Source organism: Vigna unguiculata, chromosome 1 (genome assembly GCF_004118075.2).
Source record: "Vigna unguiculata cultivar IT97K-499-35 chromosome 1, ASM411807v1, whole genome shotgun sequence".
Lineage (NCBI taxonomy): Eukaryota > Viridiplantae > Streptophyta > Magnoliopsida > Fabales > Fabaceae > Vigna > Vigna unguiculata.
Window position 1 is genome coordinate 28,565,435 of NC_040279.1, and position 14,825 is coordinate 28,580,259.

Sequence of the window (14,825 nt, forward strand, 5' to 3'; positions counted from 1 at the left end):
ACAACCAATAGCCTTCTTTCCAAGCAGAAGAGTTGTAATAGACCAAGTAGTATTAGCCTTCAAAGCACCCAATTTAGATTACATTGTCTCTTGCCAATGAGTGTGAGAAAGAGCTTGTTTATAACATGTATGTTCAATATCATTAGTAATAGTAGCAATGAAAGACCGGCGTTGAAAGGTATAACGATCATAAGAGATAAAATTATAGAGAGGATATCGTGTACCTTTATTTGGAAAAGATGAGGAGGATGATAATGGGTCAGGGGACACTACCTGATTGCAAATATAATCTCGTAAAGTGGCAGGAGGACCATGAGATCGTTGAGAACGATGCAAGGGAACCACAGGTGGGAAATTAGTGGGAGGCACAATTGTGTTTTTTGTAGGTTGTGGTGGAGTGTATGAAAGAGTCACATGCGAAGGATTATCTGGGACAACATTAGGTATGACAAGATCTATGGTGGTGAAAGAAGTGTTAATGGATTCATACGGAAAAATATCTTCATGGAAGACAACATCACGACTAGTGAAGACTTGGTGGGTTTCGACATCATATAACTTGTAAGCCTTTTAGACAAGAGGATAACCATGAAAAACACATTTTTGGGCACGAGGAGCAAACTTATGAGAAACATGAACATTAGTAATGTAAGCAAGACATCTAAAAACTCAAATGTGTGAATAAGAAGGGATTTTACCATATAGGTGCTCAAAAAGTGTCTGACGTGATAGAAGAGGCATAAGTAACCTATTAATAATATGGACAAAAGTGGAAACACATTTTGCCCAAAAGTGTAAGCGAAGATGAACTTGAAAACAAAGAGCGCGTGCTGACTCAGGGATATGTTTATGTTTACATTGGACAACTCCGTTTTATTGTGGTGTGTAAGTGCAAAAATGTTGGTAAGTTGTTCCTTGTTGTGTAAAAGAAATCTCGTATAAAAAAAAAAAATTCTTCCATTGTCATCCCGAATATTGGCTATATTGGTATTAAAATGGGTTTTGACAAAAGAGAGGAAATTGGTAAGGAGATGTTGGGTTTCACTTTTATGATGCATGAAAAAAATCCAAGTGAAGCAAGAAAAATCATCCACAACAGTAAAAAAATACCATGCACTAGAAAGAGAATGAACTTTATATGGTCCCAAAATATCACAATGAAATAATTCAAAAGGTTTAATAGAAGAAATTGAACTATTTGGAAAAGGAAGGTCTGTCTGTTTTGCAAGAGTACAAACATCACAAATTTTATTTGACTCTAGAGAGAGGTTTAACAAAGTTTTAGCCATGAAATCTAATATACATGGAGATGGATGTCCTAGTCGTCGATGCCACAAGGTAGTAGAAGTGTTTGAAGGAGGAGATTACTTGGTGACTTATTTGATGTCATTGCAACCAAGTAATAGAGTTCACCTTGTTGTTTATTCAAATCAATTGTCATTCTCTTCATCAAATCTTGTAAAATACACCAGAAGGAAAAAAAGTTACGGAACAATTTAAATCTCTTGTGACCCAACTTACTGACATCAAATCTACTTTGCAAGATGGTACCCCAAGCACATTTGTTAAAGAAACAATTGGACTTAAAGGTAAAGTTCCAATAGAGATAATATGAGCCTGATTACCATTTGGCATAACAATTGGTGGTAAAGAAGAGTTTTCTTTATTGTTGACAAGCAAGGTTGGTGAAGAAATAATGTGATTGGTGGCCCCACTGCCAATAATAATTTTGGGTGGTGACAAACCTGAAGGAACATTGGCGTTGTTGACCTTAGGATCAGCTGATAAAGATGATGCATTACCCTGCATAATAGACAATCTGTTGAAGTTATAGTTCAGTTAATCCATTCAGTGTGGACTGCAATTGTTGCATCACTAGAGTCGTTGTGACATTATTTGTTGAAAATTGATTATTCTCATTGGGCTTAAAATAAGCATGTTGGGTGACTTCATGCCTTGGGTGTTCAGGAGGATAATCCTGTAGCTTCTAACATGTTTCTTTTGTATGATAATCTCTATCACAATGAGAACAATGCAACGACTTTCGATTAGATGAATTAAAATGAGAAGGGGGACCTTGTTTACGTCGAACAACAAGAGTTGTTGGTTCATTCTTTTGAACAACCATAACTGAAGCTTCTCATGTGTCACATGTGGTGCCCAAATGTCGTTGTTTTTCTTCTTGAATGATCGAAGAATAAGCTTGTGTAACATCAGGTAATGAATTCATTAAAAGTTGGCCACAAATAGCACTATAAGAGTCATTCAACCTAATAATAAATTGCATCAATTTGCGCCTTTTATTATATGTTCCACACGTGCATGTTGCATTATTATAGGAGCCTAACTCATCCCATAATTTCTTTAACTTCGTGTAATAGGATGCGACTGTCATTTGTAGTGGCGAAACTTGAACAAAAATTTTAGGGGGCCAAATTATATTTGTTATATAAAAATTACTTTTTCTAATTAAAAAAATTTCATTTCCTCACATCATTTTTTCTATTCAAAACAAGCATTCATAACAATAGAATCCAAAAAATATAACAATAATATATATGAAAGAGTAGCATAAAGTTTATCATTAACAATAATATATTACAAAAAGAAAGGAAAAGTTACCTTCTAGGGATCACGTTCTAAATAATTTTCAAATTCAACATATATAACTTTAGGAACCTTAGAGAGTTGTTTTTCATTTTCTTCAATTTTTTTATTCTCATAAAGTTTCTCAAGTTTATATGACATAGATGCACTTTTTTCATCTTCATCACAAGTTTTCCACTTGAAAAAAATAACTAATTCGTTTACTCTTTACCATAATTTTTCTAATATAAATTTGTCATCTCTCCCTTATTTAGAAAAATATTAAATTATGAATATCCTATATTAAATCTTAAAACCAAGACTCAATATTCTAAGAAAACTAATAACTTTTAGACGATTTACCTTCCCTTACCTTAGAGATTCCTAATCTTGCTCTTCCTTACACAACTTTAAACCCTAAAACAGCTCTATCTACATAAAGAAGAGTTTGATCAACAATTAGAGCATGATTTTATGATATCTAATCGATAGAGATATGCCTAGAATATAGAAAAGTCACAAACAAGAAGAAAACATATTGCTTAAAAAAAAAGGGTAAAAAATGAACTTACTCAAAAGAAGAAATTGTTCAGTCTAAAGTATTCCTTAACTCCTTAATTTTTTTCCTGGTGCAATTTGATTTTGAAAATAATAAAAAATTGATTATGAGAATTGAGATGAAAATAGAAAAAGAGAAAGAGACGAAAACACGAAAAAAAAGAAAAACTAAATAAAGAAGTAAAAGAAATTATAATAAAAAGGGAAAATATGATTTTTAAATTTAGAAAAACTTTTTTAAACTAAATTAATATATATATATATATATATATATATATATATATATATATATATATAGAAAATAAAAAGAAACGTTGGGGGAGTCATGGCTTTCCTCTGTCAACATTATGTTTCGCCTCTGGTCATTTGATCTTGAGCTAAACAATGTTTCTCTCAATCTAAAAAATCTATGGTGCATGACTTTGAGACAAGCGATTTTGAAGATCTTCCCAAATTTCATGAGCAATGTCATAGAAAATAACACTATCTACAATATCATGTGTCAAAAAATTAAAGATCTAAGATAATATTATATCGTTGCATTTTTTTCCATGCTGCATATTACTCTAGTTTGTCTTTCGCAGATGGTTCCTTAAGAGTTCCATCAACAAAACCCAATTTGGATTTTGCATTTAAAGAGATGACCATGGCTCTACGCCAAGTCGAAAAGTTGTCTCCATCTAGAGGTTTTGAAACAATGGCCATTCTGGAATGGTCAGAATGATGGAGAGAATAAGAACTATTGGAATTTGGTTCTTTTCCGTTGTTAGCCATGGAAACAAGGATAGGAAAACAAGAAAAAATGAATGATTGAGTAGAAAATGGTTCCTGCTCCTAGTACCATGTAAAGAAAACAAATAAAAGGAATTTTGTGTTGTATTTTATTGAAAGGAAAAACAGAAATACATACAAGACAGGGTATCTATAATTAATATATATAATCCTTACAGTTACACTATTATTTCTATAATAATGCAAAAACAATGTAAAATTGTTCTTGTAATTCAACTATTTTAATAATTAAAATATTTTCTCATGATTTAATTTCTAACATCATCTGCTCCCATCAAAATGATGATCATCACATTAGACGGAAACAACACAAGACCATAGAGTGCAAGGATAAGGGGTAAGCTAGTATACAAAATAGTTGTCCTAAAACCGTTTAAATCATATCAATTATAATTCATACATGGGTAACTACAACTAATTCACATAACTGCACACAAATAGTTGACATTAAACTCGATTATCCGGATACATGCATTTCGAATCAGAATCACTAGAGACTTGTACTTGTGGTGACCTCTACTGTTCTGTAGAGCCCTTGTCAATGGGTTTCACCCTACCACACACTAGGTTAATCCATGATCATCTAAGGCTAGTATCCTACCTTAGACTAGGACCTCCTACTACTCTCACCACATGAACTATTTTACTCTATTTGAGTGTAAATGATCATTACAGTTTCAAGATACCACCTTACTTGAATCCATAAATGCATACTCTAAATTAACACCACTATAAAATCTTCCCATGAGACCCATGGAATTACATTCAAACACATACAATATTCATATATATATATATATATATATATATATATATATATATATATATATATATATATTTACAAAACTATTATCATCATATTTTCACAACAATACTTTCACAATCACGCGTACATCCTTTAATCATATTTTCATATTCACATATAAATAATTTCATCTCAAATTTCAAATAGTAATTAGATATTTTACAAAACATACCAAGTCAAGTATCAAAATACTAACATCATCCATGCATAACTTCATACATCATATTTTTTAAATTAACTCAGTCAATCACAAGTTAAAAATAAAGAATTAAAATTTTACAGCATTTTCACTTAAGCTAGATTTCTTTCTTGAGCTAAAAGACTCTCGTTTGAGCTAGAAGGCTTTCACTTCAACTAGAAGACTCTCACTTGAATATTCATATGAAAAAGATGAACAATAAGGTTGAGTTGAAGAGGAAAAAGAACTGGAGTTGAGTAAAAAGAGAGAGGCTTGCGCTTTTAGAACAATTGAGATTGTGTTTTAAAAGAATACATTTTTACATTTTCATTGTTACATAAAATATGTATATTAGCTTAAAAATAAAATATATATATTAGCTTAATTTTTTTTTCAATTTGTCTTTTAAAGCAGAAACCAAACATAAAAATAAATATTTTTAATTTCGTATTTTCTTAGAACTGAAAGTTTTCTTAAGTAATTAGACAAGTGAATGAAAGGAAGAGTAAAATAGAAGGAAGATAAGAAAGCGAAAAGGTAAAGGATCCCTAACTAGGTAGGTCCCACACTGGTTGACGCTCACCACCATGCCTTCCCAAAGTCTCGTTCATTCTTTTTATTCACTCTTTCTATTATATTATTTGAATTTAAATCTATTTAATCTAATTTGGGATCATAAATCCCGAGCTAAATTGCATTAGCCCAAAACCATTTCCATCTATTTAATCTAATCCAATCCCAAATCTTAAATCATAAATTACATTACATTACCCCAAAACCATTTCCATCACCTTGTGTTGTGGGAGACTGAGAATTTGAACTCTCAAACCCGTTGGAACCAACAATTTCAAACCCTACTCTTCTCCAATGTCGTCTTCCGCCGCACTCCATTTCCAATCTCCGATAGACTCCGCGGAGGCGCCGCCGCATTCTTCCTTCCTTCATTTTAATGCTGACTGCTTAAACCCTTCCGTCTCCGCCGCGCGCACGAGGTCCCGACCGAGGTTAGTCAAACTGCGCAAGCAGTGTGCGTCTCAGCAGGCCAGGTCCCGGAACAGAGCTGGCGCCGACGACGGTGATGCCGGCTTCAATCCGTTTCGCGCTGATCAGGTAAACAGTAATGGTAGTATATTGGAGAGTGGTTTTTCGAACTCTCGTGGTGACAATGGTTTTGTGTTTGGTGCTGGGAAGGTTGAGTCTGACTCCTCTAGGGATTTGAATGGGGGAATCAGGAGTGGTGGTGTGGAATTTGTGTTTGGTGCTGGGAAGAGTGACGAGGGATCGATAAAGAACGGTGAGAGTGTTGCGGAGACGGTTTTTGGTGAGGGAGGGAAGGTGGGGTCGAATTCGGAGGGGGAGTTGAAGAGTAGAGTGTTTGTTTTTGGTACTTCTAGAGATAATTTGGATTCTGGCTTGAGTACAGAAAAGGGGAAATGTAGTGTGGGGTTGGGGGATTCGGGTGCGGTGAAGGAATGTAAGTATGAATTTGAGTGTGGACAACGTGATCACTTTGGGGGTAGCTATAGTGGTAGAGAGTCGAGTGTTAATTTATCAGATGAGATGGAGAAACTTAACATTAAACATTCTGAGGGTGTTGATATTACTGGGAATTCGAAGAATTCACATGCCAATGGTTGTGCTGCTGGTTTTGTTTTTGGAGGAAATGACATCGGTTTTGGTTATTCTAGTGTTAGTTCAAAAACCGAAGCTGGTGGTCAGCAGTTCTGTGCTCATGCTGCTTCTGGGAACGTTGGCGTTCAAAATGGAACTGCTTGCGGTATTTCCTCTGATTCTTCAGGAATACATTCTAAGCCATCCACTAGTCAGGAAGGCGTCACAGATTTCCAGAATGGCAAAAATCCAGGATGTTATGTGTCTGAAGATTCGAAAGTGAATGGAGCGGCAGCGTCATTTTCCTTCTCATCATTTGGTATTGATTCCCATCCAAACTATGCTTCCATGGGCCATTCTTCAAGTGCAGATGGTGATAAGGGCGATAATTGGTTTGCAAGTACTCCAGAGGCTTCCAAAGAGTCTTTTGCTGACTTCAAACCCCCAATATGGGATCCTTCTTGTTTCAAAGACAACTTATTTCCAAAGTTAAATAGAAAAGTTGAATCCACACAGACGGGTCGATCATGTAAGGAAAAAGGATCAAAATGTACAAGGCGAAAATCAAAGCTTCATTCTTTAAACAAGAAACAGACAGGGCCAGATCATTTGTCAAAAGAAAACAGTTCACTAAAAACCCCTGATTCTTCTGGTGTCCACTCACCAATGGATTTTTCTCCATATCAGGAAACAACAGCAAGTGGTCAAGATGTAAATGCTTCTAAAGGATTAGATGATCTGCATTCAACAATTCCTACTGATTATAAAGGAGAAAACTTGCCTACTACGGGGAGAGAAGATATGAGTACAACTGATAGAAGACATGGAGATCCGGATAATAATGAACGAGTTGAAAATTCATCTGTTGACAATTCTCATTCTTCTGGCCCTGAGATAGTCTGGCCTAATTTGAAAACTGAGCAATTCTGTGGTGGTAGTGCAGAAGGAGCTTCAGCTGGTGCTGGTGTCGACTTCACCTCAAACATTGAAAGGCAAAAGGATGATATTTTTCGTTTTGTTCCTGGTCTGAATGAATCTAAGGGGAAAAATTTTTCGTTTTCTGCATCTTCAACTGTGGTTGGTACTCCATCAGTAAAGCGTCAACAAAAGAAGAAATATAGGAGGAAATGGGGGTGCAACACTTCTGTTATCTCGCCTCATGTGAATGGAAAGTTTGTATCTTCTGTACAATTTTCACCACATAGCACTGCCAACATGTCATCAAATTCTGATGTGATGGATACATCTCAGATAAATGGCCAGTTCAAGGATGGGGATGTTGCATCATCAGAGGCAATTCCGTCATCAGCCTGTGACAAGTGGAGACTCAGGTACCGACCATAAAAGAAATCATCTCCTTCATAAATATATTTTAATTAGTTTTTGATATTTGTTATGCGGATTTCTGTTTAATGTTCCTGGAATTTGCGTGGTTTATTTATCTGAAATCATGATTTTATTTAGGGGAAACCAGGCCTATAAAGATGGAGATCTTTCTAAAGCTGAGGGTTTCTACACAATAGGAATAAATTCTGTACCTTCAAGAGAAAGATCTGGAAGCTCGGTTCAGCCTCTTTTACTATGCTATAGTAATCGTGCTGCAACACGAATGAGTCTTGGAAGGATTAGAGAGGCTCTAGAAGACTGCATGATGGCTACAGTTCTGGACCCTTCCTTTCCGAAAGTGCAGATGAGAACTGCTAGGTAAGAGTTTTTTTTCTTTGTACTTGTATTTGTTTTAGATCATAAATTATATAGGACTTTAATTTTTCTCCTACTCAAGTGACGATAATGATTTTCCTGTCCAGCTGCCACCTTTTGCTAGGGGAAGTCGAAAATGCTCAGCAGTGTTTTAATAAGTGCATGGAATCAGGTAGTGTTGTTTGTTTGGATCGGAGGGCTATACTTGAAGCAGCTGAAGGTTTACAAAAGGCTCAGGTATTTCAATGATTTTTTCCTTTATGTGGATAGCGCAATTTTGATATTGTAGATTTGATGAATTTTTGTGAACTTGTACTAATATTATTATCAGTTTTATATTACAATCCACTACTATCACTACCTTAGATATTAGTGTTTCGAGGAGCAGTTAATATTCAATTTTGCTATTTCTCCTGGTTATCTTTTAAGGTGTGCATGATCTTATTAGATGTCTAAAAAGTGTTAATACATATTAACAGGAAGTTCTCAAGTGTATAAATAATGCTGCCGAACTTTTAAAAGAGAGGACTTCTGATGCAGCTGCTACAGCGTTGGAACTAGTTTCTAAGGCATTGTCTATAAGTTTATACTCAGAGAAATTGCTGCAAATGAAGGCAGAGGCTCTATGTTTGGTATTTTATACTCCAACTGTTTTCTCCTCTCATCCTTTTGCACTCTTGTTCTGTTTCGTTGTTTTTCTGAATTATTTTGCATGGATAGTAAAATGTGCCGTTTGTTTATTGTAATGTCTTGCAGCTACGAAAGTATGAAGCAGCAATTCAGCTTTGTGAACAAAGTCAGCATCTTGCAGAGAAAAATTTTGTCTTGGCAAACAATGCTCCGGTTTCTGATAGTTCCTTGTGTGATAGTTACTCTAGTGTAAAATTGTGGAGGTGGTCAGTGATATCCAAGTGTTACTTTCGTTTGGGAAGGCTTGAGGCATCACTTAATGTTCTAGAGCAATTACAGCATCTTGTGTCTGTTACTGACAAGTAATTCAATTGATTACTGATCAAGGCTAATTTCTCATTTTTCATTTCAATCAACATAAGTTTTAATTTTCAAAAGCTAGGGATGCCTTGCGAATTATGATCAATTCAATTTTGTAGGTGTGTGATTGATAATATTGAAGACTCATTATCATTAGCTTCTACAATAAGAGAACTTCTAGAACACAAGGTAATTTCACAACACAACACCCTTTTCCTAAATTATTGCCTGAATTAAAATGCCTATATTTAAAACATCTTGTCCGTCCTCTCAGAGTTAGTTTCCCTGTGACCTAAAGCATAAATACTATGACGCATGGACACCAGGATGAATAAGATTGTTTCAGTGTCCTTTTTGAAAGTATTAATCACTAATATAATGTTGATTCTTGAATCCATTTAATTCAGGTTTTTATACAATAGAGTAAGTAGGTTGGCTTCTTATTCTTCATTTGAATGGTTTTCAGATTTTAGTTTAGTATTTCCAGGTAACGGTAGAAATTATGCTGATACAGTGGGCCCAGGGTTTGAAAAGTCTACTCTAGGTGGAGCAAGAAATAACAGATTGGAATATTTTGTCTATTAAGGAAGCTTATCTATTACCACTTTGTTTTTTTTTTCTTTTCAAAATTTCGTATAAGGAGTTTGTGGACTATTTAGGAAGCTGGTATATATTGCTGTTTTGTTCTGACATGTAGATTTAGGATAGGATTATCAGAAAGTTAATTACATATAGGATTACCTCGGTAATTGATAACAATATAGAACTATCTAGGATGTTGTTGAGGAAAATATTAAAAAGGGGTGGAAAGTTAGTCAGCCATAATCTTTTGTTATTTGAAGGAAATTATTTGCAGTTTATGCTCTTTTGAGAAAGGAGGCGGTAGATCTCTACTTATAACTGTCTTTATTTCAATAATTCTGCTCTTTATATTTTCTGGGCCCAATCGTATGGCTATTAATAAATTGATCTTTATTATTCTTCTTAACAACAGAGGGCAGGGAATGAAAACTTTAAAGTGGGAAAGTATACAGAAGCTATAGAGAATTACACTGCAGCTCTATCATGCAATATTAAATCATGTCCTTTTATGGCAATATGTTTCTGCAACCGTGCTGCTGCTCATCAAGCTTTGGGCCAAATTGCCGATGCCATTGCAGACTGTAGTGTGGCTATTGCCCTTGATGGAAATTATGCAAAGGTATGTCTTTCTAATGTCCCTTCAATTAGGTAAAATCACGAGTGCCTATTTGGATTTTCTTATTAAATCTAGCTTCACCTATTGAAATATACGGAGTATTGGAGTAATATGGATTACGGATAGAAGTTTCATTGAAACAATCATGATTCTTTTTCTGTTTGACTCTAGTTTTGCTCATGAGGGGACAGGAGATCTCATTGATCTCATTTTGTAGGCAATTTCAAGAAGAGCCACCTTACTTGAGATGGTTAGAGATTATGAACAAGCAGCTTGTGACCTTAAGAGACTTATAGTTGTTCTTGAAACTCAATCTAATGAAAGGGACAAACAGTCTGACTCACCCAGTGGATCGAAAGGTGTGAAAGAATCAAGGCAAGCTCGTCAACGTCTTCTTTCAGTGGAAGATCAAGCCAAAAAGGGGACACCCTTGGATGTTTACCTCATTTTGTAAGTTCTTTATTCAATTAAGGATTACCTGCCCTAAATTTTTTCTGTACAACAAATGAAATTGTGATTTAGGGGGGGTAAATTCCTGAAAAATCAATTCAAAGTTTAAGAGCCAAGTCTGCTTTATTGCTACATCAAGGCATGGCTCAACCCTCCAGCCTCAATAAAGGCTTACTGTAATACTTAGGGTCAGCCTGCAAATGAAGGACCAGTAGCATAATACAAACCTAAGATGTTTGCATTGACACAGTTTGGTCATACTAATTGAGCCAACCCTCATTGGACGTGGATGCTAATGTGATAGAGATTAAATCGTTTCACTAAAAAATTGTGTAGGTACTGTAACATTTCACTACTTCCACTGATATCAACAACTGCCCACTGCGGGCTCTAATCCCTGCCACTGTAGGATGTTTCCTATCAATACTGTGCTCTAAAGCTATCACTTTGTCCTCAAGCTGCAAGAAACAATCCTCTAGAAGTGTCATGGATTCGCAGAAGTTTACAAAATTATCAAGGTCTTGCCCATTTGATGTGACGAGTATGAGCAACTAAACTGGTTCTCACTAGATTATACCCGATCCAATCACAGTTTCTGTATTATAAATTGTCGAATGTAACTAGTTACACGAGGATCAACCTTCAGAGTATTTATTTATTTTGCATTGGTCAATTAAAATTCTTTTCGATTCTATTCACTATATCTCATGATACCAATACATATCTCAATGTTCAATCTTGCATTTAACTCTCCTGATTTCTATTGCTGATAGTTGCAAATTCTGAGTATCCAAAGACCAAATGTAAATTCTGTTTTGTTATGTGAACTCCAGAGGAATCAAATCAGCTGATACAGCAACAGATATCAAGAAGGCATACCACAAGGCAGCTCTCAGACATCATCCGGACAAGGTTCAAGTCTTTTTGTACCTGTAATATAGTTACATTGTATAACTGTTTTCATTTGCTTTTGGATAAAAGAGAGCCTTTTTTAGCTTTCAAAACATTTTTACTTAAAATTTATTTTATCTGTTTTTGGTTTGAATCTAGGCTGGTCAGTTGTTGGCAAGAAGTGAAGTTGGAGACGATGGCCAAGTTTGGAAGGAAATCTCACAGGAGGTGTACAAGGATGCTGATAAGCTTTTCAAAATGATTGGAGAAGCATATGCTGTGCTTTCAGACCCAGCCAAGGTTCTGTGCATGATTATTTTTGCTAGTTAATGAATCTGAATGCATTCTTAACAAATAATGATTGAATGGCTACCTGTACTATATTCTTGCATTAACATGCTCTTCTGAAAAGCCTAAGTTCATTCCTGTCTTAAAACATTTTGAAGCTGGAGCAAACATATTTTATGGTGCTAGTTTTTTTGCGAACAGAGCTAACAAGTAGATAGGCAGTAGTTTAATGAGCCTTTACATCTTTACGAGTTTTCTTGTGTAATGTTGCCCATTATGATAATTTTGGTAAAACCTGTGTTGTTCCTACAACTAATAGCGCACCATATGTAATACTTGATTCTATATTCTGGTTGAAATTGAACCCTATAGAGTGGATAGGTTATAATACCCAATTATCTTAGCGTATAATTCTAATAATTTTTGAATTGGACTTTATTGAGTTTTTAACAACCTAAACATTAGTAGTATGTATTGATCTAGTTGGATGTCATCCATAGAGAGTTTGATTTTGGTTTATCTTATGGATTGGGATTTCTTGTGCTCATGTGCCTATGCAGAGCTTATTTCTGCTCGAGGGATACAGACATGTTAATAATCAGAATGCAACATATAAGTGGCATTATTTTGAAAATATCTCTTAACTCTCTTTCTCATTATTAATATGTGATGGAGCATTCTGCCTCGCTCTCACTCCTTGTCTTCGCTACACCTGAATTCGTGGTGTTTCCTGTAGTTTAGGCATTATTGTGGCCTTGAGATGGCCTTTTTTTTTTCTTTCAGCCAGTATTGGACTAGGTTCCTCTTAATGGGTTAGGAATTGTGGTGAAAATGTGACTATGACAGTTAGTGTTGTCCGTAAGACATGATTGATTGGCCTTGCTAATTAGAAAACATGCCTACACGCTCTTTCTGTTAAAAGGCATAATTTTTTGTATCTAGTGTTGGGATGTCCTGCATCAATTTCTTGGGACACAAGATAACTTCACTTAATGCATGTGATTTTACGATGGAATCGAACAATTACTGCAGAAGGTTTTTTCCTTTGTAATTATATAAAACTGATAAGTTTGTACCTTTATTGATAGCAGCGGTCGGAGTATGATTTGGAAGAGGATATAAGGAAAGCTTGTAAGGTAAGTAACAGAGGTGGCACAAGCAGGAGATCTTCAGATGCTTATGGGGGGTTTGGAAGACCATGTGATGGTTACAAATCTCCCTCTGACAGAACTTCAAACAGACGAAATGGACGGGACCATTGGAAGACATATGGACATTCATATTCTCGATGGTAAGAAGATACTCAGGTCATGGACATTGAGGTTCCATAATTGATGTGCCCCATTTTCATGATGGTATGAAAACAGGCTTAAATCTGCTTCTGCTGGTAATTATGTCTCCTATACTCAATCTGGCTGAAACTGACCACCGTGGACTTTACTAATACATACGTATATAATTTTGTTTTGGTGTAATTCAGGCCATGATTGTTTATTTTTTGGGGTCTGAGCTCAGGCATTGCTCAAATAAGATTGTACGTAGATTTTGCAAGCAGGGCATTGTGCCCTCAAGTGAGGCTTGGAAAATGAGGCAAGAACAGGACCCCGCTAACGTGATTTATGTGCTTCACCAACTTAAATGTGTTGATGCTGTATACCTTACCTGTGCTCTCCATACTTGTTCATAGATAAAGTCATGCTATCTCAGACAAAGGATTCAATGCACTTGGGCCTCCCTACTTTCTCAAATGTCACAGGTGCTGTTATTCTTTATCATGTATCACTGCTTTTATCTGCATTGAGATCCTTAATAGGAATTGTTTTCTGCCCACGACAAATGCAAGTCATAATAATACAGAAAATATGATTTTGATCCACCCTTGGATTCCAAATGAGTTAACCGCTTGTAGAATTGTATGAAATATTGATATCGATTCTTTACATAAATTAGTGTATCTTATGCTTGACCAAGTTCATCCAAATAAATGCTGTCATGTTATTCAACAATTTAAATTATATTTCTTTTTCAAAATTTATGATCCGGAATGGCACAACAAATATTACATTTCTAGAACCACGATTAAAAGACTTTCCAAATCTTCTTACATTTTGCCCTAATCAACAATTATCACAACACTGCCCAATGCATACGAGTATACTTTTTCTTTCTTATGTTTTAACCGTTCATTTCCCGTTGTATAAATTAGAATTAAATATGTTTTTGTACTTTAACTTTAAATTAGTTTATTTTTGAAATTTTGGTTTAATTTAGTCCTAGATTTTAAAAATATGTTAATTTATTTATGTTAACAAAATATTATTAAGTAAACATGTTTGCATTATAACGTTTGAGTTGTTTGTAATGTTTGATATATATTCATTTTAATATTAGTTAAAAAAATGTTTACTTTAATAAATTTTGATTAAATTTCTAAAAATAAGAGATAAATTGATTTTAAATTTTAAAGAAGAATTAATTTTATTTTTTGGTAAAAAATGAGAGAATAAACATATATTTAATGTTATAAATTATTATAATTAATTTTTCTTAATTATATATATATATATATATAATTTATTTCGTGAAATAACCTAAATACCGGGGGATAGAATTAATTTCTGTTAATATAATTTGATATAACATTAAAAGAATTATATTCTCCAAAGTATCTGAATAAATGAGTGAAAAGTCAAACACTAATCAAATCACTAAATGTAATTAATTTAATTTTTAATATATAAGTATTTTAATATATGTCAAAATTACATTCAGTAGGA

At 34.6% G+C, this 14,825-nt stretch overlaps 1 protein-coding gene across 1 annotated transcript; it reads left to right on the forward strand.

Moving 5' to 3' along the window:
- Nucleotides 1-5,586: 5,586 nt before the first annotated feature.
- On the forward strand, nucleotides 5,587-14,054 carry LOC114183653. The gene is made up of 12 exons (XM_028070745.1): nucleotides 5,587-7,861; nucleotides 7,995-8,234; nucleotides 8,339-8,468; nucleotides 8,711-8,863; nucleotides 8,988-9,223; nucleotides 9,341-9,410; nucleotides 10,216-10,422; nucleotides 10,637-10,869; nucleotides 11,703-11,781; nucleotides 11,920-12,060; nucleotides 13,140-13,435; nucleotides 13,529-14,054. The coding sequence occupies exons 1-11, from the start codon at nucleotides 5,787-5,789 to the stop codon at nucleotides 13,341-13,343; spliced, it is 3,768 nt and encodes a 1,255-aa protein (XP_027926546.1). The 5' UTR covers nucleotides 5,587-5,786; the 3' UTR covers nucleotides 13,344-13,435; nucleotides 13,529-14,054.
- Nucleotides 14,055-14,825: the final 771 nt, after the last annotated feature.